Source organism: Mauremys mutica, chromosome 5, assembly GCF_020497125.1.
Source record: "Mauremys mutica isolate MM-2020 ecotype Southern chromosome 5, ASM2049712v1, whole genome shotgun sequence".
NCBI lineage: Eukaryota > Metazoa > Chordata > Testudines > Geoemydidae > Mauremys > Mauremys mutica.
In genome coordinates, this window is record NC_059076.1 from 68,631,206 (window position 1) to 68,655,805 (window position 24,600).

The following is a 24,600-nucleotide window of genomic DNA, read 5'->3' on the forward strand; positions in this document are numbered from 1 at the left end:
ACCAGCGCTGCAACTTGTAAGTGTAGCCAAGCCCAAAGGCTGGTTTAGCACTTCAACAAACTCTGGTTCCAAGTGCTTAGCCAGTGACTTCCAGCAGTTCAGTCATTTGATTTTCTTTAAAATTTGGCAGAAAACATGTACTGCTTAATATTAGTTTTGTCTTCAGCATAAGTGACTTAATATATTATGTCAAGTTTAGGCCTTAACACAGGTTGTCAATTTCAAATGTTAACTGGGTTTATTTGAAAAAACAAAGAAACAAAAAACACATTTAACTTAAATGGGGGGGGGAGCCAATTTATAAAGTCTGATTTTTAAAAAAAAATCATCACTTTTTATTCATTCTGGCAATAAGAGTTGCAGTAGACAGGCCAAATTCTTGGAAAGAGATCTGTATTTTGCTTCTTTATAGACATCATGCTGCTTATCCAGGGGGTACTGGAATCTAATAGAGCAACTATTCCTCCCCTTGCAGACACAGTCATACAGTGCCAATTGAATTTTCCTCTGTGATGAGCACATTGGCTCAACTAGTGCCTCTGCTTCCAGTCACAGCTCTCCTTCTGGATAGCTATCACCCATTCTTTCAAATCATCTCCATAGTCCATCGGACTAATCTTCTGCTTTTCTACTGCACATACAGAGTTCCAGTGCTCAGTGCTTGTGATCAGATCCCTGGCCTCATTAGCTGTGGTCACTGGCAGTTTTCATCCACTACCATGTCTTTTTTTCTGGTTTGTTAATGTGAGAATCATTTTCGTACTGGCTGTATTGTGCTCTCATTGTTCATTACCTTGAAAGCACCTGCTCCGACTAAAGAGTCAAGTCTGGGAATTACTCTGGGGGATCCCTCTACATGAGGCCCTAATGTCCAGCTGTAATCTAACTGGGTGGCTCCCCAACAACATTGTTACATACAGTGATATTGGTATTCTGCCCCTTTGCTCTTCTGCCTCAAGTCTCTGACCTCTATATGTATTTGGAATTAGGTAGAGAATCATGATATCCATATCTTCCCTCACTGTTTATGGGGCCATCCACTTCCTGTACAATTCTAAAACAACAACTCTGACACCCACTCTCAGTCTTGTACATTCCAGTAAAATGAGTTTTCCATACTCCTTATCACAATGTTCAAGTGCAGTTTTCTTTTACCCAGTACTTGGGACAGGTCACTAAAGTGGGAGATTCAGCAGTTTCAAGCAGAAAACAGTTAACAATACATTTCAAGTATGGCTATTGTGTTAAAAATATTAGAATTAAGATATAATACAACACCACATTTCATTAAGTATGTAGCTGTGATATGATGCAATACTGCTTGAGGAAACGGTATATTAGACTGACTGTATACAAACAACAAAATGGCATTTTCCTACTTAATACTACTAAACAATTTCAGGTTGTAAAAGATGAAAAGTTTAATTAGACAATAAATACTTTTAAAATATTGGATTTTCAAGGGACATCAAATTGAAAATCACACATCTATTTTGAAATCTTGTACCTATTGCTGTCACAAGAAACTCCTTGGATTAATATAACTCAAAGAGACTGGGAAAAGGAAAGATCTCTCTCTCTATTTCTGTATTATCGGTATCTGGCAGCACTTTGTATAGGGTCAGTTTCATTTATTATTTACTTAGATTGCAGTACTGCTTAGAGGTCTCAATTAGATCAGTGTCCAGTTGTGCTAGGTACACAACAAAAAGAAGATCCATTCCTTCACAATCTTACATTACAAGTGAATACACAAAAGCAGGTTTCAGAGTAGCAGCCGTGTTAGTCTGTATCCGCAAAAAGAACAGGAGTACTTGTGGCACCTTAAAGACTAACAAATTTATTTTAGCATGAGCTTTCGTGAGCTGCAGCTCACTTCTTCGGATGCATAGAATGGAACACACAGACAGGAGATATTTATACATACAGAGAACATGAAAAGGTGGAAGTATGCATACCAACAGGAAGAGTCTAATCAATTGAGATGAGCTATCGTCAGCAGGAGGAAAAAAAACTTTTTGAAGTGATAATTAAGATGGCCCATAGAAGGTGTGAGGAGAACTTAACATAGGGAAATATTCAATTAGTGTAATGACCCAACCATTCCCAGTCTCTGTTTAGGCCACAGTTAATTGTATCTAGTTTGCATATTAATTCAAGTTCAGCAGTTTCTCTTTGGAGTCTGTTTTTGAAGTTTTTTTGTTGCAAAATTGCCACCTTCAAGTCTGTCACCCTCAGGAAGTCAGTGGTGTCTCGAAGATAGCTGGGAGTGCTGGTAGCATACGGCCTGAGGAGAGAGTCCACATAACCAGACAATCCTGCTGTTAAAGTGCCAATGCTTGAGATGATGGGGCGTCCAGGATTTCCAGGTTTATGGATCTTGGGTAGCAAATAGAATACACCTGGTCGGGGTTCTGGGCATGTGTCTGTATAGATCTGTTCCTGTGCTTTCTCAGGGAGTTTTTCTCCAGCACATCATCAAAGATCTACAACCTATCCTTAAAGATGATCCCTCACTCTCACAGATCTTGGGAGACAGGCCAGTCCTCGCTTATAGACAGCCTCCCAACCTGAAGCAAATACTCACCAGCAACCACACACCATACAACATAAACACTAACCCAGGAACCTATCCTTGCAACAAAGCCCGATGCCAGCTCTGTCCACATATCCATTCAAGTGACACCATCATAGGACCTAATCACATCAGACACGCCATCAGGGGCTCGTACACCTGCACATCTACCAACGTGATATATGCCATCATGTGCCAGCAATGCCCCTCTGCCATGTACATTGGCCAAACCGGACAGTCTCTAAGCAAAAGAATAAATGGACAGAAATCTGACATCAGGAATCATAACATTCAAAAACCAGTGGGAGAACACTTCAACCTCTCTAACCACTCAGTGACAGACTTGAAGGTGGCAATTTTGCAACAAAAAAACTTCAAAAACAGACTCCAAAGAGAAACTGCTGAACTTGAATTAATATGCAAACTAGATACAATTAACTGTGGCCTAAACAGAGACTGGGAATGGTTGGATCATTACACTAATTGAATATTTCCCTATGTTAAGTTCTCCTCACACCTTCTATGGGCCATCTTAATTATCACTTCAAAAAGTTTTTTTTCCTCCTGCTGACGATAGCTCATCTCAATTGATTAGACTCTTCCTGTTGGTATGCATACTTCCACCTTTTCATGTTCTCTGTATGTATAAATATCTCCTGTCTGTGTGTTCCATTCTATGCATCCGAAGAAGTGAGCTGCAGCTCACGAAAGCTCATGCTAAAATAAATTTGTTAGTCTTTAAGGTGCCACAAGTACTCCTGTTCTTTTTACACAAAAGCAGTGAGAGAAGGGGAGCACTAGAGTCTGTATCCACAAAGGGACTTAGGTGCCTGAATCTCAGATTTAGGCACAATTGTGAGATATAAAACCCGTACTCAGCTGCCACCTAACTCTGTAGATGCCTAAACTCACTCAGCACCTAAATTTCTGCTGTAAAACTTCCTTGAGTGCCTAAGTTTCTGCTTCTGTGTACACACACTGCTACTTTACTCTACCAGCCTAGATTCCTATCTCCTGCCTAAGTGACATTATGATCCACAAACTAGGAGAAGACAAGTGAATGAGCACCTACCTTGCCTGCAGGGCCCAATGTACTAGATGTGGTCAGAGGCCACTTAAGTCCATACAAAGCAGGAGATAAGGGGAAGTAGGAGGACTCCACCCTTATAACCTTTAGCCCGGTGGTTAGGGTACCCACCTAGGATGAGAGACATCTCACTTCAGTTCTCCCCCCCCCCAATGAGGAAAAAGGATTTGCACAAGTATTTCCCACCTCTTAGGTGAGTGCCTAACTACTGAACTATAGAGTGACTTTTTCTCTGGCCCCAGTAATATTTAATTATTGAACTAAAGAGCTTAAACGGGAGAGATTGAGGGAGACCCACATCAGAATAGCCCATGGCCCAATGGCCAGGGCACTCGCATGAGAGGTGGAAAAACTCTCATCAAATCTGTTCACCTAATTAGATGGGGAGGGGGAGGAAACTGAATCCTGGTCTACCACATCTTGAGTAAGTACCCAGACCACTGAGCTAAAGGTTACAAGGGAGGTTGCAAGAAGTGGGAGGTGTTCCCAGCTGTGGATCCCCACAGCCTGAATTTAGGTACTGAACTCTGTGACTGGGGTGGAGCTTAAGACAAACTCCTCTTGCCAGCATCTCCCATTGCTAGCTTGGGTGTCTCCCCGCCTAGGGGCTGGCTTTTGTGGATTGCATTCTTAGGCGACTCTCTCTCTCTCTCCTTGCATTATATATAGGGAGTCTAGGCTTAGGCTAACTTAGGCTTTGTGGATATCAGTTATGTTCCAGTGATTTTCGAGGCACCTAGATGTTAGGCAATGCAACACCTAAGCCCCATTGTGGATCCATATCAAGGTGACAATGAGACTGTCACAGGTTGAGCTAACCCTTTAAGGGGGCTGGGAGCTGCCTCCCTTGCTGAAGGGAATAAGTTCAGGAGTTACATAAGCGTATGTGACTCACAACCATGCCTGCTGGGAGAGATATATGGTAGTATGAGATCAGTGCGGGACGTAAAGAAACAGGAGGGTTGCGTGAGCTCCTCTACACAGAAAGATGTACTCAGATTTCGTCCGACGAAGTGGGTATTCACCCACGAAAGCTCATACTCCAAAACGTCTGTTAGTCTATAAGGTGCCACAGGACTCTTTGCTGCTTTTACAGATCCAGACTAACACGGCTACCCCTCTGGTACTCAGATTGTAAACTCTTGGCAGGGGGCAGGGGCCATCTTAATGTTCTGTGTTCGTACAGTGCCTAGCACAACTGGGTTCTACTCCATGCCTGGAGCTCCTAAGCACTACGCTATAACAATAAAAGAGAGACTCTCTCAGTCCTATAGCAGAGGATCTGGAAAGTCAAGCCTTTAGGGAGCAGGAGTCAACCAAGAAGGGTGGAGTGTGGGGAGCAAACATGCTGGAAGAAGAAGCCTCCGCAGATGCAGAACTAAGAAGAACCCTGTACCAGAGCTTGAGAGCCATCTGGGTGGAATTTTTTTGTGCTGTTTTGAAATTTACACTAAGAAACAAGACTCCCCAAAAAAGGAGAGTTACTGAGAAGACTCCCACAGAGTGAAGTTTCCTGACATGAGGAAGAAGTGGAAACTGAGACAACAACAGGGAGAAGTATAAGTGGGATAAGTTGTGGCCACAGCATATGACTTTGTGTAGGGTTAGTTTCACTGTTTATTGATGGCATGCTCTCCTCTCAGTGCTAAAAAGAACGTGTTTCCTATAAAAAGCAGCAAGAGAGCAGAAACTGGATGGTGTACTTCAGTCCACTCAGAAGACACTTCTAAACAAGCAGGAATCAGAAAATCCCCTTTAACTGTTTTTAAAATGGTGTTTTAGATAAAGCATGCTGAGGAATGTCATGATAGCAAACTGATTTAAAATTAGTTTAAAAATGTCAAGTTGGCAATATCCCTTTAATTTTGTGGTTATAACAGCTAACAAAAATATATGTAACAGTAAGAAAATGTTTAAAATGCTCAGAGTGATGTGCAAGATAACAATTTCTCATTTTATTAGCAGTTCATATAAAACATTTAGTGTGTATATCCTTCCAGCTAGTTTAACATGGATTGCCTCAGGTTATTCTCCAAAATGCCATCAGGGCAGTTAGGAATGGGTATACATCTTATATTACAGCCTTTCAGTGACACAAGGCCTTTCAATTTGAAGTTATAAAGGAGAAAAAAAATATTAACAGATCCAGCTTATTCAGATATGTTGAAAAGAAAAAGACATTTGGGTGTAAAATGAGAATTTGTGGAAAACAAAACAAAACAAAATAGAACACAAATAGATGTAACAGAAGTTGTCACCCATCTAGCCACTGGGGATGATGTGGAGCTGCACTCCTCATGTCAGACTCTGGAAGACCATGGACCAGACTCTGCCCTCAGTTACTCTAATGGAAACCTGAGAGCAGATGCCACAGTACTCAGTTCAACAGGTCAGAGACTTGATTGGACATACAGTGTGGTGAACAGCCCCAGGGAGAGGTGGATGCTGGAGAACGCAGAGGTGGAACCTCCTCTTCCAAAGCTGACCAGCCAGAGGGAGAAGGTATCTGACTGGTTCCTAACTCCTGTTTCTCCCCACCACCCATTAATTTAAACCATTGACTGGGTCTTTTGGAGTCTCTCGCTCTCTTTAGCTGTCCCACCCTCTCTCCTTGTAATTGTAGTATGGGGCTATGTTTTGTAGGATGATTGCCTGTTTTGGGATCACGAAGGAATTGTTTCCATTGGGGATAAATTGAGAGAAGCCTGATGGGATTTTTCACCTTCCTCACAGCATCATGGAGACACAGTTAGATCAAAGAGGAGGACCTAGAAATTAATATTAGGAATTTGTACAGCTGTTTAATTCATCATGGCTGGAGTTTAGCACAGATAAAAGGCAAAAAAGACAGCTTCCAAAAGTAATGGATACCTCATATTTCACTGTTAGTCCTTGCACCTATGGGAAAAGGGGCGAGCTGAAGACTTCTCTGACCGAGGTCCCCCTTGCGGGTAGGAAGAATAAGAGGATTCACAAGCATGAGCTGAATCATTTGGGTAGGCTGAGGGGAGTCTACCCTGAGTTATATGTTATACGGTGGGAGCCCTGTAGCCCCACACTTCAAAGATTCATAGTTTCCAAGGCTAAAAGATAATAATTTGATCATCTGATCTGGCCTCCTGTATACACAGGTTATAGAGCTTCCCCAAAATAACTACTGTAGCAGATTTGTTAGAAAAAACATCCAATCTTGATTTAAAAATATCCAGTGATGGAGACTCTACCACCATCCTTAGTAAATTGTCCCAATGGTTAATTGTTTTCACCATTAAAAATGTATTCCTTATATTTCCAGTCTGAATTTGTCTGGCTTCAACTTCCAGCTACATGGATTGTGTTATGCCTTTCTGTGCTAGACTGAATAGCCTATCAAATATTTCTTCCCCATGTAGGTACTGATGGGCTTAACCTTCTCTTTGTTAAACTAAACAGAGTTTAGATAGATAGCTCTTTGAGTCTATCATAATAAGGCAGGGTTTCTAATCCTATATTCATTCTCATAGCTCTTTTCTGAACCCTCTCCAAATTGTATACCCTCTTGAATTGTGAATACCAGAATTGGCACATTATTCCAACAGCAGCTGTACCAGTGCCAAATATAGAGTAAAATAACCTCTCTATTCCCACTCAAAATTCCCATTTATGCATCCAAGGATTGCATTAGTCCTTTTGGCCACAGCTTCACACTGGGAGTCCATGTTCAGCTGATTATCCACCGTGACCCCTGAATCTTTTTCAGAGTCACTGATTCTCAGGATGGAGACCTGAGACAACCCTGTAAGTATTGCCTACATTATTTGTTCTGAGATATATATATATTTACATTTAGTGTATTAAAACATAGTGTTTGCTTTTGCCCAGTTTACCAAGCAGTCTAGATCGCTCTGAATTAGTGACCTGTTCTCTTCTTTATTTACCACTACCCCAATTTTTGGATCAGCTGCAAACTTTATCAGTGATCATTTTATGCTTTCTTCATTAATAAAAATGTTAAATAGCATAGGGCCAACAACCGATCCCTGCTTGCTGATGATTCCCCATTTACAATCACATTTTGAGACCTATTAGTTAGCCAGTTTTTAATCCATTTAATGTGTGCCATGCTAATTTTATATTGTTCTAGTTTTTTAATCAAAACGTCATGTGGTAAGCCAAATGCCTTAGAGAAGTCTAAGTATATTACATCAACATTGTTACCTTTAGCTACCAAACTTGTAATCTCAGCAAAGATATCAATTTAGTTTGACATGATCTATTTTTCCATAAACTCCTGCTGATTTGCAATAAATACATCATTTTTAAAAAATTCTTTATTAATCAAGGCCTGTATCAGCCTTTCCATTATCATTTGTAATTACCAAGGTCATCCCATTTACCCATTTTAAAAATTGGCACAGCACTAGCTTTCTTCCAGTCTTCCAGAATTTTCCCTGAAAGTGAACATTAATGGTCAAGTGAGCTCTTCAGATCACTCTTTTAAAACTCTTGGCTGTAACTTATCTGAACCCGCTGATTTAAAAATGTCTGTCTTTAGTAACTTCTGTTTAACGTCCTCCAGATAGACTAGTGGAATGGAAAGAGTTACCATCACCATATGATGAGACTATATCATCTATTTTTATCCCCAAATACAGACCAGAAATATTTCCTGCACACCTTTGCCTCTTCTGCATTGTTATTGATGACTTTACCATTTCTATCTAGTGATGAGTCAATATCATTGTCAGGATTCTTTTTGTTCCTAATATATATTTTTTAAAAACCTCTTTATTGTCCTTAATTTTTCTGGTCTCTTAGCCTACTTAAATTCCTGCTATGGGAGAGTTGGGAGAGATGAGTTAGAAAGCACCATTTTGTGGTGTTAAATTAATAAAGTTGAGCCCTGCCACTTAAATCCATCCCTGTTTGTCTTCATATTTCAAAGGTGGCACACGAGCCAATTTTTTATGGCACACGGGGTGGGCAGAGCTGCTCAGCCTACCGCCGCTCTAGGGTCCCCACTGCTGGCCCCTTACCAGCCAAGGTCCCGCCCAGTCCCACTCAGCACCTGCTGCTGGCCTGGGGGATGGAACCCCAGGCTGGCAGCGGGCTGAGACCCCAGCTGGCAGGAGCTGGTGGTGGAAACCCCAGAGCGGCGGCGGGCTGAGCAGCTCAGCCCCACCCCCGCTCTGGGGTTCCCACTGCTGGCCCCTTGCCAGCCGGGATCCCCCATGCCGCAGCCCCACTCAGCACCCGCTGCTGGCCAGGGGGACAGAACCCCAGGCTGGCAGCAGGCTGAGACCCCAGCTGGCAGGAACCAGTGTTGGAGACCCCAGAGTGGTGGCGGTCAGCTCGCCACCACTATGGGGTTCTGGCTGCTGGCCCCTTGCCAGCCAGGATCCCCACTCACCTTGCTTCCGGTCGGAGTTCCAGCACAGGCCCCCTGCCAGACAGGGTCCAGGCTTCCGGCCCTGCTCAGCCCTACCAGCCGCCAGCTCCACTCACCTCAGCTGCCGATCTGGGGTTCCAGCCAGTTAACAACTGATCACTCAGAAGCCGGTGTGCAGCTTAAAGTATCCAAATACGTGCCACCAGACATTGGAAAACTCAGCAAGGAAAAGCAAGGGCATTTTAATTTAATTTTAAATAAAGCTTCTGAAACATTTTGAAAACCTTGTTTACTTTACATATAACAGCAGTTTGGTTATATATTATAGACTTATAGAGAGACCTTCTAAAAAACGTTCAAATGTATTACCGGCCCGTGTAATACATGTATTCATGTATACACTCTTAAATTAGAGTGTATACATGAAAACTCGGCACACTACTGCTGAAAGGTTGCCGACCCCGGTTTATAATATAATTACAGGTAAGCGCAAAACACACCCCCTCTGGAGATATTTGAAATTATGCAACTACTTTGAATGTTAAAATTGCCTCAGTAAGTACAACAAATTATTTGTTAAAGTATAGTATAAACTGTAACACACAATTGTTCTCTTTTTAAGTGTTTAGTTTAAGATCCAGGTATCTTTAAGTGCTAAATTCATTTTCTGTAGTGGGATTTAAAAGGCAACTCTCCTCTGTGGAGCTATCGAACTACTGTTCTTTGTTCTCCCAGGTTTTTATTTTTTGCCACTTTGCCTAAATGGATATTATATAATGACTGCATGACAACTCTTAAAGTGAATGGATTAAATAGATGGAGTTTATCAAACGAACCAGGGACTGGAAGGGCATGGCCTAACCAAAGAAACACCTGAAAATCCATGAGGAGAACTGGAGAAATAAAGAAAAAAGATCAAAGAGATGTAAAATAGCTCAACATGGAAAATAATTCTCATGGAACAGCAGTGACTTAAGGAGTTGCAATTCAACATTGGAGTAAGTTGGTGCAACTCCCTTGAAGTCAATGCAATCTATGCTTGTGATGATTTTAGCTTCAAAAGTAAGTTCAAACTTTCTTGGACTAGTTGGAGGATGAAGAAAGGTGCTACAGAGGTAAGTGGCAGATCAGAAAAGATGAGAGAAATATTAATTGATTGTTAACATATTATCCATACAAAAATTTCTGAAAAGTGCAACAACTGAAAATTAGAATGCTTGCAAATGATATGTTCTGTTTATCTAAGCCTGCAAGCAGGACAAACAACTGCAATTGGAAGCAAATTCTTGAGTGGATGGTAGCATGTATTTTTCGATCAATACAACTTGTATCGTTGGTAGTTTATTATTCGAACAACAGTGATCTGCCTGTGTTTGTAATGCAATCCTGAGCCATGACTAAATCATATTGCAAGTTTTATAGGGCAGGAATTTTCCTATTTGCTTATAAAGTGCTATGAACACTCTCAGTGTTCTATGAATAGGCTTGGCAGAATTTGATTATTTTAATAAAATTTTGAGGGATCATATCAATGTTTATTTATAAGCATTTATTCAAGTAACCATGGACAAATAGCGAACACTGTCACTAAAAGACCAATAATTAAATTAAAACTACAATATGTGCCAGATATTAAATATTACACTTAAAAGATATTTTCTTGGTTGCTTCATTTTATGGACAAGTATTGTATAAAAAACTAAACATAGCTCTACATTTGTCAGCAGAGATATGCTAAACCCAGAATTCACCAAGGTAAGTAGACAGATAATCTGTCTCAAATTGCATATACTTCACAAACTTGATTATCCAAATGCTGCTGGGGTCATATTATAACAATGCATGATTATTACAAAACAATAGATAAGTAAAGATCTGAAAACAATTCAATTTTCATTTGGTTTAGGCTGTAAAGAAACATTAACAATTAAATATATCCAGCTCAGTATGACACAAAATAAGGCAAAGATTCATAAATAAAAACAAGCATATTAGCGCTTTCATTTCCTCTCTTTTTTATCTTACTAGCAAACATCTGGTTAAAACATTTGTGAGTAATATCTCATCAGAGAGGTCAGCTTGTCAAATAACACTGCTAATTTTGTATGGCTAACATTTTATAATGAGGACATTAAATCATTTTGGAACCTTCATTACTTACATTGATGTCTTCCAAATCTAAGTTATTTAGAATGACATTGTTCCTTTTCCAGATGATAGGAGGTCTCAGGGCTCCCTGAATGGCACAACTTAGGACAACACTTTGTCCTACTGTTGTTGTAGTGATACTTATTTTCTGATCATCTGGAAGACTCAGCTGAACAATCTCTGTAAAAGATATATTGTTTGTAAGGTTAATTAGCATGCAGTTTCATAAGGTTAATTGGCATGCAGTTTCCACACCTTGGTAATTTAAGGATTCTAATTTGAATCAAAGGGGAAAGAACTTTCAACGGACTGTTGGAAATTTAAATTGTTCCAAATAAAAGGTCAGCATGACATTTCAATTAAATTGACTGACAAGTATCACCTAGTCAGAAAAGAAGCATTTAACATGAAATAAATTTCAGAGATACGGTTATAATAAATACGGCAGATTGGATCCAAAGGTAGACACACAAAATTATTTAACTGCCGAGCCAGCATCTGCAATTGAACCAAAACCGATCAGTTTATTCACCAATATATCATTATAATAGCCATTGAGACATGTTCATTTCCTGCTAAGTCAGAACATAAATGGAGCTGAATGAATAAAATATGCTGATGTATTTGGAAACACATGAGAGGGAAAATAAAATGTGTTTCGAGAGTTTAAGATAAGGCTCTGAAACAGGAGATTTGTAAAATGTAGGTTTGTGTTGCATCTCATGCATCTCATGCGGGCCGGGATAAAGCACAACAACCAATATGATTGCAAGCAGAATCATTTATTAAGTACAATGCATCATATTATATAGGCTTTTTTATATTAGCAAACGTTAGACACACCAACATTACATTGCTGCTGATTGGTTCTTTGTCTGATACACACACTTTTCACATGCATGGCCTTTTGCTTACTGGTTTCCCATTTCCCATGCAATCCATCTGATTTATGGCCTTGTTTATCACCTTGAAACCAATCCCAGCTAGGCCACCTGGCGTCTGTCTCCCACGGGCTAGCTCCCAACTTTCTCATAACAACTTTATCTAACTCCTCTGTTCTTGTTGTCCTGCTGCTGTAACTTTTTACCAAGGCAGCATAGGAATGATGTAACTCCACAGGTTTGTTTCTTTATATCTAGTCCACCAGTTTAACTCAAGAAAATAAGGTTATGGCAGGCAAGTGATGAAGCTGATTTAAACTGATTTATTGTTGAGAAGCATTTGTACAAATATTTTTATACATATTAAAGGAAAAATACAATATAGGATTTTGATGAGACTATACCAAAAACCCTGCTTTGAAGCTATTTGCAAACATTTGCTCTAATGGAACATGTTGCAGACAATATGGACAAAATCCCAGTTTCAACCAATTTAAAGAATACTGGAAGAACTCAGAACTATGTCCAAAAATGTGTCCCAGAAATATGAACATCCAAAAGAAGACTTTTCCTACCTAATCTAAAATTCTCCAGGGGAGAGGTAAAAATGAACATTATAACCTGAAAAGAGAAAGTTTCCAAAGAGCTGAGAAAAAGTGTACATTTTAGTACTAATAAAAACCTACAAATCATGTCCCACAGTATAATAAGGTGTTAATGTTGCACTGACCAAATACAGGGTGGATCAAAATCACAGATTTTTTAAAAAACAAATAAAAATAATCAGATTTTTTAATTTAAATTGGATTTTTTATTTAAATTGCATACATTTTTCTTTTTCTAAACCTATTCAAAATTAAATTAGAAATTATCACAAACTTTGTTAAGGCTTACATTTATGATATATTAAGATCATGTAAATTAAATAAAAGGAAAATAAGATTAGGCAATGCATGTTTGCTGCTGAAGTTGTAAAGAAAGTCAAAGCACTGAATCAATGGAAGCCACTAGCTAAGCACCTGAAACTACAGTGTGTTGGCATGCTAAACCAGCTTTTGGCAATCACCACCCTGCACTTAAGCAGGGAGGAGTTTGGCTGACTGGCGGGGAGAAGAAGGCAATGCTTTTTGGCTTGGCAGAGGAGGGAACATGTAAAGCTGCTGGAAGAGCAGTCAGCGTGGTGGATGACTCACCACCTCGGAATGAAGGATTTAAAAAGGTCAGCTGGGCCTGGCATGTTCAGTGCAGGTACTCCATAAACTAAGGCACAAAAGAATGAAAAAATGGCTTGGAAAAAGAATTAAGGAGAGGTGCTTGGTAATAGAGCAAGCCGGGGGCAGTTGGGGACTTGTATGACTGGTACAGCAGGGAGTCAAACCCCTGCTCATTATAGTCCACCTTAACCCCTCCTATGAGGGGGCGTGGTCGGTAAGGTCCCGACAAGGGAATTGCTGGAGGGACCTGGTCCTGGCAAGAAAATTGCTGGAGGGACCTGGATGAAAAGGGTGAGGAGCTGGTGAAAGTCCCCCACCGGAATTGGCTGGAATTGGTAAGGTCCTGGCAGTGAATCTGCTGGAGGGACATAAATTTTGCACCTGCACTGCACACATTTTATCCACTGGCTTAGTCCCAGACATCTGTCTGATAATAAAGTTGCGGCCTCATTAAACCCATATTGAATGTCTCCTGTCATTCTTTCAGCATAGCCAGACAATAGCCTCTTCTGCAGATGTAGAGAATATTTTCTTCATTTCAGTTTACTCAAATAGTTCAGTTCAATGTCTAGTTCATTTAAAGTTAAGAAACTGATTGGGGGTTGAAAAAAGCAGGAAAGCTTGTTTGCTTCTATTAATCCAGGAATAAAAACTTAGACATTTCTAAATTTACAAGTTCTACTATCTTCAAGGACATGGTGACCAGAAAAAAAATAAATTAAATTTACAAACAAACAAAAACAATAAATAAACCAAAAAAAAAACTGATTTGTGCATTTTTAATTGAATTCCAATTCCCATCCAAATAGAATTTGACACAAAGTATGAATAAAAATAAATTAATCACCTAGTAAATATGAAATGCATCATTTACCGTTTTAACATAATATAAAATGTAAACTTTAAGAATCTGAGTCATGTGCTAAGATATACAATTACTTAATTGAGTGTATAGATACAGCATATCCTCTTGGTTTGCAAGAAGAAAAACAAATTTAATGTAAAGGCTATGTTTAGTTGCAAATCAACATTTTAATAGTTACCAACCAATGAGAATCAACCTTTTTTTAGGAATATATTTTAAAAGTACAAATGCAAAGGAAGATTAAAATCAATTATTTAAATCAAAGTTTCATGCTTTCTGATTTAAATTATGATTAAAATAGTTGATATAATTTGTTTTGATTTGAATCAATCTACCCTGACCAAGGAGCCCCAATAAAGCATAACATTTCACACTCAAATCTGGCTCAATCACCCTCTCATTAGAATATTTATTTGCACACCTGATGGGTTTCTGTGTTCAGAAAATAAGACGAAGGACTTTGTTGCGGTTCCTCTAGTGACAAATCTATTGTCCTTATGCCTTCCTTCTTTCTGTCAATGAAATCATGGTTTATTGATCAGGCTAGCACTGCTAATGAAGGTGGGAATGGTCTCTCTTTCCAGCTCTCAAAAGAAGAGAGCTTCTTCTTCTGAGAAGAATCTTTATTATCCATGATCTACTGAGCACAATAGGATTTCAAATTATTTCCTTTAAAAAGAAACAGAACTAAGTTAATTTCTTTTGGATTACTGCAGTAAGTGAAATGTTTCCTTTGACTTCTTATGAAACTCATAACAGTAACAGTAAAGGGCACATTTTACATGCATGAAACTCCTTTGAATCCAAAAGAGATCAGAACACTTTACGAAGTACATACATGAATCACTGCGTCCACTGAGCAACCTACTTCTGTGAGGGAACATGGCAGCTATTGTAGAGCATGGCAATGCTACACAACAGCTGAGAACAAGAATTATTCTAAATGAAAAAGTAGAGGGAATAGAAGGAGGTTAGAATTTAGCTAGGAATGATATGCTATGTTCTGATGACCTATTTGCAAAAGTATATCACCCAAAGAGCAAGAGTCCAATAAGATTGGAGGATCTCCGTAATTTAAATACAATAGGTTAGAGAAACTGAATAAGTTTGTGAAAAGGAAGAAGAGCCTCTCCACAGTATTCATGGCTCTCAAAGGAAGACAGCATTACTGAAACTTTGACAATTAAAAGGTTTAAATATTGAAATAAATAAGCACACAGATACAGTTAAGGAACAGTGAGGCAATATTTCTTTAACTGGTTAGAATTAGAAGCACACAATCTACATTATCAATCTGGCATAATTAATACACACATTTTTAAGGAGGTAGGTGTTAGAAATACGGTGTTCTTAGTGGCCTGAGCAGAGGAATTGGAACCAAGGATATCAGAGTTCTAATTCTGGTTCTGACAAAGATTCTTTTTATGGTCATTGCCACGTGAAACAAACTCTCTGCCTCAGTTTATCTGTAAAATAGGGATAAGAATTACTTAATTAGCTACCTCACAGGTTTGGCGTGAGTATTAATTAATTTATATTTGTAAAGCACTTTTACGGGGAAAGTTGTTGTTTAAGTCCTAAGCATTTGCAGAAAACACATTGTGGAGCGAAGTTACTAATTCAAAGAAGATTGAAAGGGCTGCATGGTCTCTTGTCTCAAGCTTCCTATTTAGATTATGGTAAAAATTAAAGAGGCAACATATTTCTGAATTAGGGGGAGTTGTTATAGTATCTCAGATCCATATATTTATTGCATACAATCCCCTATGCATGGAATGTCCTCACTAATTCAGTTTGCCAAGCCTCCAGGAAATCCTCTTCTTTTATGATGCTTACAAGATGCAAGTATATAATATTTAAAAGCAAATGACCAACTAAATTGTCTTCACGTCTGAATTTTCCAGTGTTTTCTGTTTTATATGGGTCTAGTTTTCAGAAGTGCTCATAACACGGATATCCAGTTGAAATGTACGAGAGCAGTTCATATTCAACACCCAAGAAAAAATAAGCACAATGTTGGTGCTAAACAAACATTATATATAACACTTCTTATAAAACCACAACATTTTGCACTGTTACAGAATCATATAAATAAAAAATGTTTAATACAGTCATTGCACTTAAAATAGATTAATTCTGCCTCTGCATTTTTCATTGTCCTCCTTATACTTCCTATGTGTAGTCATTTACACCAGTGCAAAATGAGTGCATATTAAATGCTACCATTCTGATTTGGTAGCATTTTATACCCACTTTACGCTGGGGGATTTTATACCCACACCGAGGGGGATATTGCAAATACAGTGGTGTTTAGTTATCTAAGAAAAAAGAAAAGTTTTAAAATGTGACTACTGTACTTGTACCAGATGAAGAGAATTAAATTTATTACATTTTCCTACTGGAATTATAAGAGACCTGGTTATTATCCATTTCATGAAATATCTAAAGTACCCCACTAACAATGTTTATATAGTGTAACTTTTTATTCAGTTATTTTTAACACAAAGTGCCTAAAGCTTGACCCTCCCCCTTTAAATTCTAAATAAATAAAAGTTTAGAATAACAACACTTAAGAATACTTGATCCAAACATGGATAAAATTGACTTATTCAGTTGTATTTCTGCTGTACTATATTTTAGAGCTTGCCATCTAGCTAGGCAGTCTTGGCAATTTAAACAGGCCAGCCTGCTGTAAACAACACAGTAAATGTGTGACCCACTAAATGCTTCTTATGTTAGAAAAGCATGCTTTTTAATAACTGCATCACATCACACAGAGCCAGGAGGATCTTCTCTGCCAGAACCAGAGACAATAAACCTAAATCTGTATAATGTAGTGAGGACTGACACAAAACAATGCTGTTTTTCAACCTATTTCCTTCTTAGTAGTGTGCATATAAATCCACTAGCCTCCCCTGTACACATACATAATTGGAGGAAGAAAGGAAAGGCTCCTGTTACACTCACTCTCCGAAGCTAAAAATAAAAAAAAAGCAACAACAGTCCTGTTTTTCTTCAGAAACACCAACACAGCCCACTTAGAATGGGCTTCTATCTCCTGTCAAGTTTTTATTTAATTAAAATCTCAGTGGGCTTTCACCTCCAAACAAAGTGGGGAAGAACACTGAGTCCCATCATCCAAACTATAAAATATCAGGGAATTGGTACATCATAAGTAGGGTCCTACCAAATTCACAGTCCATTTTGATCATTTTCATGGCTAGAGGGTTTTAAAAATGGTCAATTTCACATCTGAAATTTCAACCCAAAATGTACCTGGAGGTGCCTCTGATTCCCTCCCCAGCCCAGCCAGGACTCGCAGCTAGGAGTCCCCGGCTGGGGCACTCCTAAGAGAAGGGGGACATCTGAGCCCCAGAGCTTCCTGAACTAGGGAGAGGCACTTGGAGGTGAGTCTGATCTCCCCCCAAGAGCAGCTGTTCAGGGGAAGGCAAGTCCCGTCCCTCCCTGCCGGGGCAGGGACTCGCAGAAAGGAGCCCCCAGCAGCATGTGGGAGATCAGGTTTCATGGAGAAGGGATTCACGGTCTGTGAAACGTTTTTCACGGCTGTGAATTTGGTAGGGCTCTAATCATAGGATACTCTGAAGGCACTAGGACAACATTCTGGGGACATGAGGACGCAGGCAATGCCTCCTTTTCTCCCCCTTGCCCTCCTCCTGCCATGTGGGATGCAGAGAGAAGCCAACCAGAGAATCCAACGAGTAGGCACACAGCAGTCAAAACAGGGACCTTTTGAACTAGACAATCTGAAACCCCAAAGTGCTGCAATGGTCCTCTAGAAGACAGTATTTCTGAAATGATGATCAGTTGACCGCATTCATACTTAGTGGGAGAAGCAATTGTTTACGACATATTATATGACATTTTAAACATTTCTTTCCCAAATATACTGCTTTTCTATCCACATCCACATTCATCCATCCATTTTATCCAGTGCGGAGCAAGCAGTACTGTACAGGTAGTAGCAGAAGCTTACTCTTTTGTTCTGCTCCTTGTGTAGTCATTTACACCAGTGCAAAATGAGTGCATATTAAATGCTACCATTCTGATTTGGTAGCATTTTATACCCACTTTGTGCAGGTGTCAAAAGGAGCAGAACAATGGAATATTAAGCCAAGAGTAACTTTCCATACATTGCCCATGATTCCAGGTAAAAGCTGGGTTTACGTCCTTTCAAAATCCAGGGCCTCATGTTGAGGCCTACAAAGATGCAAGTAATTGATAATTAAGAGAGTATTCTTCTGTGGACACATGTCCCCTACAAATTGGACTGAACAGCAACTCATTTCACCTAGATTATTGAAGAGCCATCAGTTTGTAATGATTTAAAGCAACTACTGACCTGGACTCAATTAGAATCAGTGTCCTAGAAATGAAAAGCCCTTTATCCTATAACAAATTATCTTAGCCATTGTTCATTTAAAAACAAACAAACAAACCTAAGATACACTTCTGCAGGTCCTGCTTTGAATCAGTTCCAATCCAGCCAAAACCAAAAGCTTTTGATCTATTATTAGAAAGGATGTTTCAAGTGAAAATGAGGCTCTGTATCTCACGAAGTCTTGTCTACAGCTTCTTATTCTGGAGAAGGGAGATGGGGTTCTGAGAGTTGGAATATTGAAAGTTGTATTTTTGGCTACTGGATTAATCTAATCCAAAATAATCTAAAAGTGACATATATTAAAAGAAGCAGCATAGTTAGGAATGCGTGTGGAATTTAAAGCTGTCAGGAAGAAGGTGCTGAGAAGTTCCTGCTGTTTCCACTAGCAGCAATCCCTGGAGAGAGGATCATGGCAACAAGAACATCGTGGCTTCTCTCAGTCTGTTTTCTCCAGGGCCAGCTCTAGGCACCAGCGCTCCAAGCATGTGCTTGGGGCAGCACTTTCCAAGGGGGGAAACTCAGGCTCCTTTTTTTTTTTTTTGGCTTAGGGAGCAAAAAGCCAGGAGCAAGCCCCGAGCGGAGGTGATCTGCGGTGGTGGGGGGCGCTGAGAGGGCCGCAAGAAGTAACTGGGGAGAGGAGAGGAATTGCTCCCTCCACAGCTCACCTTCACTCCACTGCCGCCTGCTCCCCCGAGTGCGCCGCTGCTCTGCTTCTTCCCCCTCCATCCCAGGCTTGCCGCATGAATCAGCAGTTTTACGGCAAGCCGGGGGGGGAGGGGGGAGAAGCGGAGCGGCGGCGGTGTGCTCAGGGGAGCAGGCAGAGCGGAGGTGAGCTGCGGCAGTGGGGGGTCGCAGGGAGGGCCGCAGAAAGCAGCTCAGTGGTGGAGGGATAAATCAGTGGTTTGAGCATTGGCCTGCTAAACCCAGGGTTGAGTGTTCACTCCTTCAGGGGGCCACTTAGGGATCTGGGGCAAAAATCAGTACTTGGTCCTGCTAGTGAAGGCAGGGGGCTGGACTCAATAACCTTCCAGTTCTTGAGAGATAGGTAGCTCCACATATTTTACAATATGATGAGGGCTAACTTAGCTACAACAAATCAGGAAAAAGATCTTGGAGTCATCGTGGATAGTTCTCTGAAGATGTACATGCAGTGTGCAGAGGTGAAAACAGGATGTTAGGAATCATTAAAAAGCGGATAGAGAATAAGACAGAGAATATTTTATTGCCCTTATATAAATCGATGGTATGCCCACATCTTGAATACTGCGTACAGATGTGGTCGCCTCATCTCAAAAAAGATATAGTGGTACTAGAAAAGGTTCAGAGAAGGGAAACTAAAATGATTAGGGGTTTGGAACAAGTCCCATATGAGGAGAGATTAAAGAGGCTAGGACTTTTCAGCTTGGACAAGAGGAGACTAAGGGGGGATATGATAGAGGTATATAAAATTATGAGTGATGTGGAGAAAATAGATAAGGAAAAGTTATTTACTTATTCCCATAATACAAGAACTAGGGGTCACCAAATGAAATTAATAGGCAGCAGGTTTAAAACAAACAAAAGAAAGTTCTTCTTCACACAGCGCACAGTCAACTTGTGGAACTCCTTACCTGAGGAGGTTGTGAAGGCTGGGACTATAACAGCGTTTAAAAGAGAACTTCATAAATTAATGGCTATTAGCCACAATGGGTAAGAAATGGTGTCCCTAGACTCTGTTTGTCAGAAGGTGGAGATGGATGGCAGGAGAGAGATCATTTGATCATTACCTGTTAGGTTCACTCCCTCTGGGGCACCTGGTATTGGCCACTGTCGGTAGACAGGAGACTGGGCTAGATGGACCTTTGGACTGACCCAGTACGGCCGTTCTTATGTTCTTATGTAAGTAACCTCTGCCTCCTCCGCTGAGCGCGCCGCCACTCTGCTTCTCCCCCCTCCCTCCCAGGCAAGCAGGCGGGGCCGAGGATTTGGGGAAGAGGTTGGAATGGGGTGGGGAAGGGGCAGAGTCGAGGCGGGCCCAGGGCCAGGGAGGCACAAGAAATTTTTTTTGCTTGGGGTGGCAAAAAACTTGGAGCCGGCCCTGGTTATCTCTTACCTCCAGCCAGGCTGACTCACTCAAAAAGGCAAAAAAGCCTAAAGGGTATTTAGCTAGAAGCAACAGAAATGAATACACAGGATTTAGGGTGGAGCAAACACTGAACTGGCTGCTCTGTTCCTGACAGTTATTTGAAGGCTTTCCTGCCACATTATGCTTTCTTCTGCAGTGCACATCATTTAGCCCTCAGGACAACTTCCTGGTTTCCTTCTGCAGATATCATATAACAATGTCATTCTCACTCTTCTATCGTCTGTACAATTACTTCAGTCATTCAGAAATTTCCATGAAATCAAATGAAACTCTCAGTCTACAACAAATTCTTAATCTCCCTTTCACATCTCAAGCATACAATTACTGAAATGTGAAAATCTTAACTTTATAGGGCTTTCATCTTCTAACGCAATTAAGGGGAGAAAGGTTTGGACAATTTGAAGAAGTTTAGTATATTACCCAGAGGTAGCTCTAGCTTTTTTTCCGCCCCCAGCATGGCAGGCAGGCTGCCTTCAGGCTTGCCTGCGAGAGGTCCGCCGGTCCCGCGGCTTTGGCGTACCCGCCACTGAATTGCCGCTGAATCCATGGGACCAGCAGATCTCCCGCAGGCAAGCTGCTGAAGGCTGCCTGACTGCCGCCCTCACAGGGACCGGCAGCGCGCTCCCCGCAGCTTGCCGCCCCAGGCACGCGCTTGGAGTGCTGGTGCCTGGAGCCGCCGCTGATATTACCTTCCATACACTGGAGGCCTTTATTGAATCTTGACAACCTTTCAGGGTTCATCCCAGGCTATCCATTTCATTGCCAAGTGCTAGACCTTCAATTATTTTATCTTTCAGTTTTTAAATAACTGGAGTGACTCCCAAAGGCTTCACTTTTCTCCATTCTTCTTTAATTAGCAAGTTATGTTCATATAAAACAGGTATTAATCTTTAGATTATGACAAAACAGCAACCTATGAACATGCTGAGATCCTTAACTGGCTCCCTTTTACCCCCAAAGGCAACACTTAGTAATTAGCATTAGCACAATTAAAAAGATAGTACATTTTGTCTAATGTGTTTCAAAGTAGAGTAGGCATCAAAGTAGTATTTCAATAGCTTTAAGAAGAAAAGCTTTGTTATTTCATCATTAAATCATAAAACTCAATATTTCAGTTTTCTCTGGAGTATAAATATTAATCTTCTATTTAGACAAGAAGAAAAATTACATCAATTTGTTCTTTTCCAAAAGGCATGCTCCATAAGTCAGAGCTTAATATATTGCCCAGAAGAGACATGTAAATGTGATTTACACTTTGTTTTACTGGACTCATCATGTGACATACAGTTATGAATGTCACCAGCTAGAAAATCTTTAAAAAAAAAAGAAAAGAAAGAAATGAATCAAGTAGAAGATCTGTGGTCATGTACTATAGTTTCTAAGGTCAGATGTATCCATTTGGAATATTTCAAACCCCTGTTCTCTCCATATTATTAGAGATGTACATGGGGTAGACTTCCTGAAACTATCTGTTTAGCTACTGTCAGATTCAAAACACATAATTACTTCTAGGAGACAAACACATACTTTGCTCATTTATAGTAGTGTATCAGTTATCTTTTCATGCAATGATCTCGAAGAACTTCACAAAGTGCTATTGGTGGTGGTAGTGGTCTGTGGTATGCTGGAGGTCAGACTAAATGATCTGGTGGTCCCTTCTGGATTTAAACACAATGACTCTATTAATTCTAATTTACACCTGGGGAAACAGAGGCTTAGGGGGATTAATTGACTTGTCCAAGGTTACACAGGAAGCCAGAGATGGACTAGTCTTCAAGACTCCCAGCCTTGTCCCTTAACCTCTAGACCATGCCACAATGCCAAGTGTTGTTTGCAGAGTGGCAACTTTAAAAAAATAAATAAATAAAAAGCCTTGCTTGTTTTCCGATTTTTGTTTTTCTCTTTTACATCTCTTTGCCGAACTAGAAATATTACAAATTGAAACGTTCAGCAGAGCAGGGATTAGCAGAAATGTTGCCATAGAACCTTCCAAGCCATGGTGCCTCCAAGGGTGGAAATCATCAACCTATGTTTATCGTCTCATTTTCTTTAGCTACTCAGGAAGCTTGCCTTTCATACTAGCTCACAGTGAGAATGGTTATGTTTCTTCATGCCCAAGGTCACCAACAAACTTTATTATTCTCTTTATCTTTAATGCAATATAGAGTCTAGTTCAATCTTGAAAGTTGCACTCAAAGTCGGGGCCTGACTCTTCCACCCTTACTAATATTCAGTAGTACTATACTCTGGCCTCATTTCAGCAAATAATTTTACATCTTCAAGTTCATATCTATTCAGCAAAACACATAACTTTCAGAATGTGTGGGACTTAAACTACTGAAAGTGAATAAGGATGAAAGTCTGGATTCCTTAGTTTTTAAGGGCTGTCAGTGACAGCAGGGACAATGATAGACTTAGTACAACAAAGTACCCCTACTGGAAGATACTCTTTTAACACTACTTACACATAAACTACAGTTCTAGTTTTTGTGTTTCTCTGGGGGCCACGAGAAAACAAAGTGAGAAAAGTCTATTTACAAATACTTTTATTTTACATCCCCATGAACATCACCATGAGCCTAGTTTTATGAATGGTTAGAAACAAAGCCTACTCATACTGAAGCACATTCTCCCTCACTTTCTCTTACAGCCAGTGTATTCTTACTCCCTCTCACATCCAGCATGTTTATGTCACTGGGAGTTCTACTACACAACACACAAGGGTACAAATAAGCATATGCAATAATTGCTTTCTAACTGCAGACAACAATCAATACGGGAGTGGGGGGAAAGGTCAGTGTTATATACCAAAGTCAATATACTCTTACATTTCAAACATTCATATAGGGTCAAAATCTGAAGTCCTTACTCAAGCAAATTTTTTCACAGAAGTCACAGAGTCAAATCAGGAGGTTTTTACTTAGCTTTAAAATTATGAAATCAATAGGAATTTGTCAAAAAAAACAAGGTAAAATGAGTAATGTTCTTGCAATTCAGGGCTAATGGGAGTTTTGTCTAAGTACTAAATAAAATTACTTATATCTATTAGTCTGCTTGTATCTACAGATAAGCTTGAATAAATGTACAACTGTGTATTTTTACAAGACAATTCCCTACAAAGTTGACTGTTCTTTACTCTAGGGCTATCCATGCCAAAACGGAAGGAGAACAGATTTTCAAATATTGCTTTCCTCCTGACAAAGAGGCTGCAGGAAGTATTATGAATCCACAAGTATTATGAATATTATTTTAATCAACTACTCTAAATGCTTGTACGTAGAGATATAAAAAAAATGAGTTATGTTTCACATAACAGAAATGTTGGTCAGATTTTTTAATTTTGAGAAAAAGTCTACTTCTTCACCAGCAGAAAAGGCAACTTTAACCAAGATGGCATACTCAATTAAAGAGACATACTAGCTCTACTACTTGATTGAGGTGATATAAATAATCCATGTGGAAGATATATTTTTCTACTGCTCTACTATCTAGTGGTAATGATAACCTTGTACACTAACAATTCATGAAACAGAAAATAATGAGCGGCAAATCAAGGTAAAATTATATTACTGATAAAGGAATTCCCTAAACATGACTTCAATAACACTCAATCTTCTATATAATATACATTCATATTCATTTCTGTACTATGATTATAATTATAAATACATATGTATAATACCTAAGCTGAGTCATGCCAGATCAGAACTGGTCAATGTACTCAACTTGTAAAGAAATGTTTCTCTGGGTGCAATAAGAAAAACAGCGAAAGGTCTGTTTGGAAGCCCTTTATGTATCTATTTATTTATTTTGCAAAACACCATATGTATGTTACATATGCAATACAAAAATAATTATGAAATTATGTATTTGTACAGGTAGGCCCGCCGACAGCAATGACGGGCCCCTGGGTCAGAGCCGTCCCTGAGGGGAAGGGC

General features: G+C 39.8%; 1 protein-coding gene across 3 annotated transcripts in view; it reads right to left on the reverse strand.

Moving 5' to 3' along the window:
- FSTL5 (follistatin like 5) overlaps positions 1–24,600 on the reverse strand; it is a 626,682-nt gene that overhangs the window by 144,531 nt on the left and 457,551 nt on the right. For all 3 annotated transcript variants that reach the window (XM_045019769.1, XM_045019768.1, XM_045019770.1), the window contains one exon: positions 11,192–11,358. In XM_045019769.1, the coding sequence (XP_044875704.1) occupies positions 11,192–11,358 (167 nt within the window). The remainder of the gene's footprint in view (positions 1–11,191; positions 11,359–24,600) is intronic.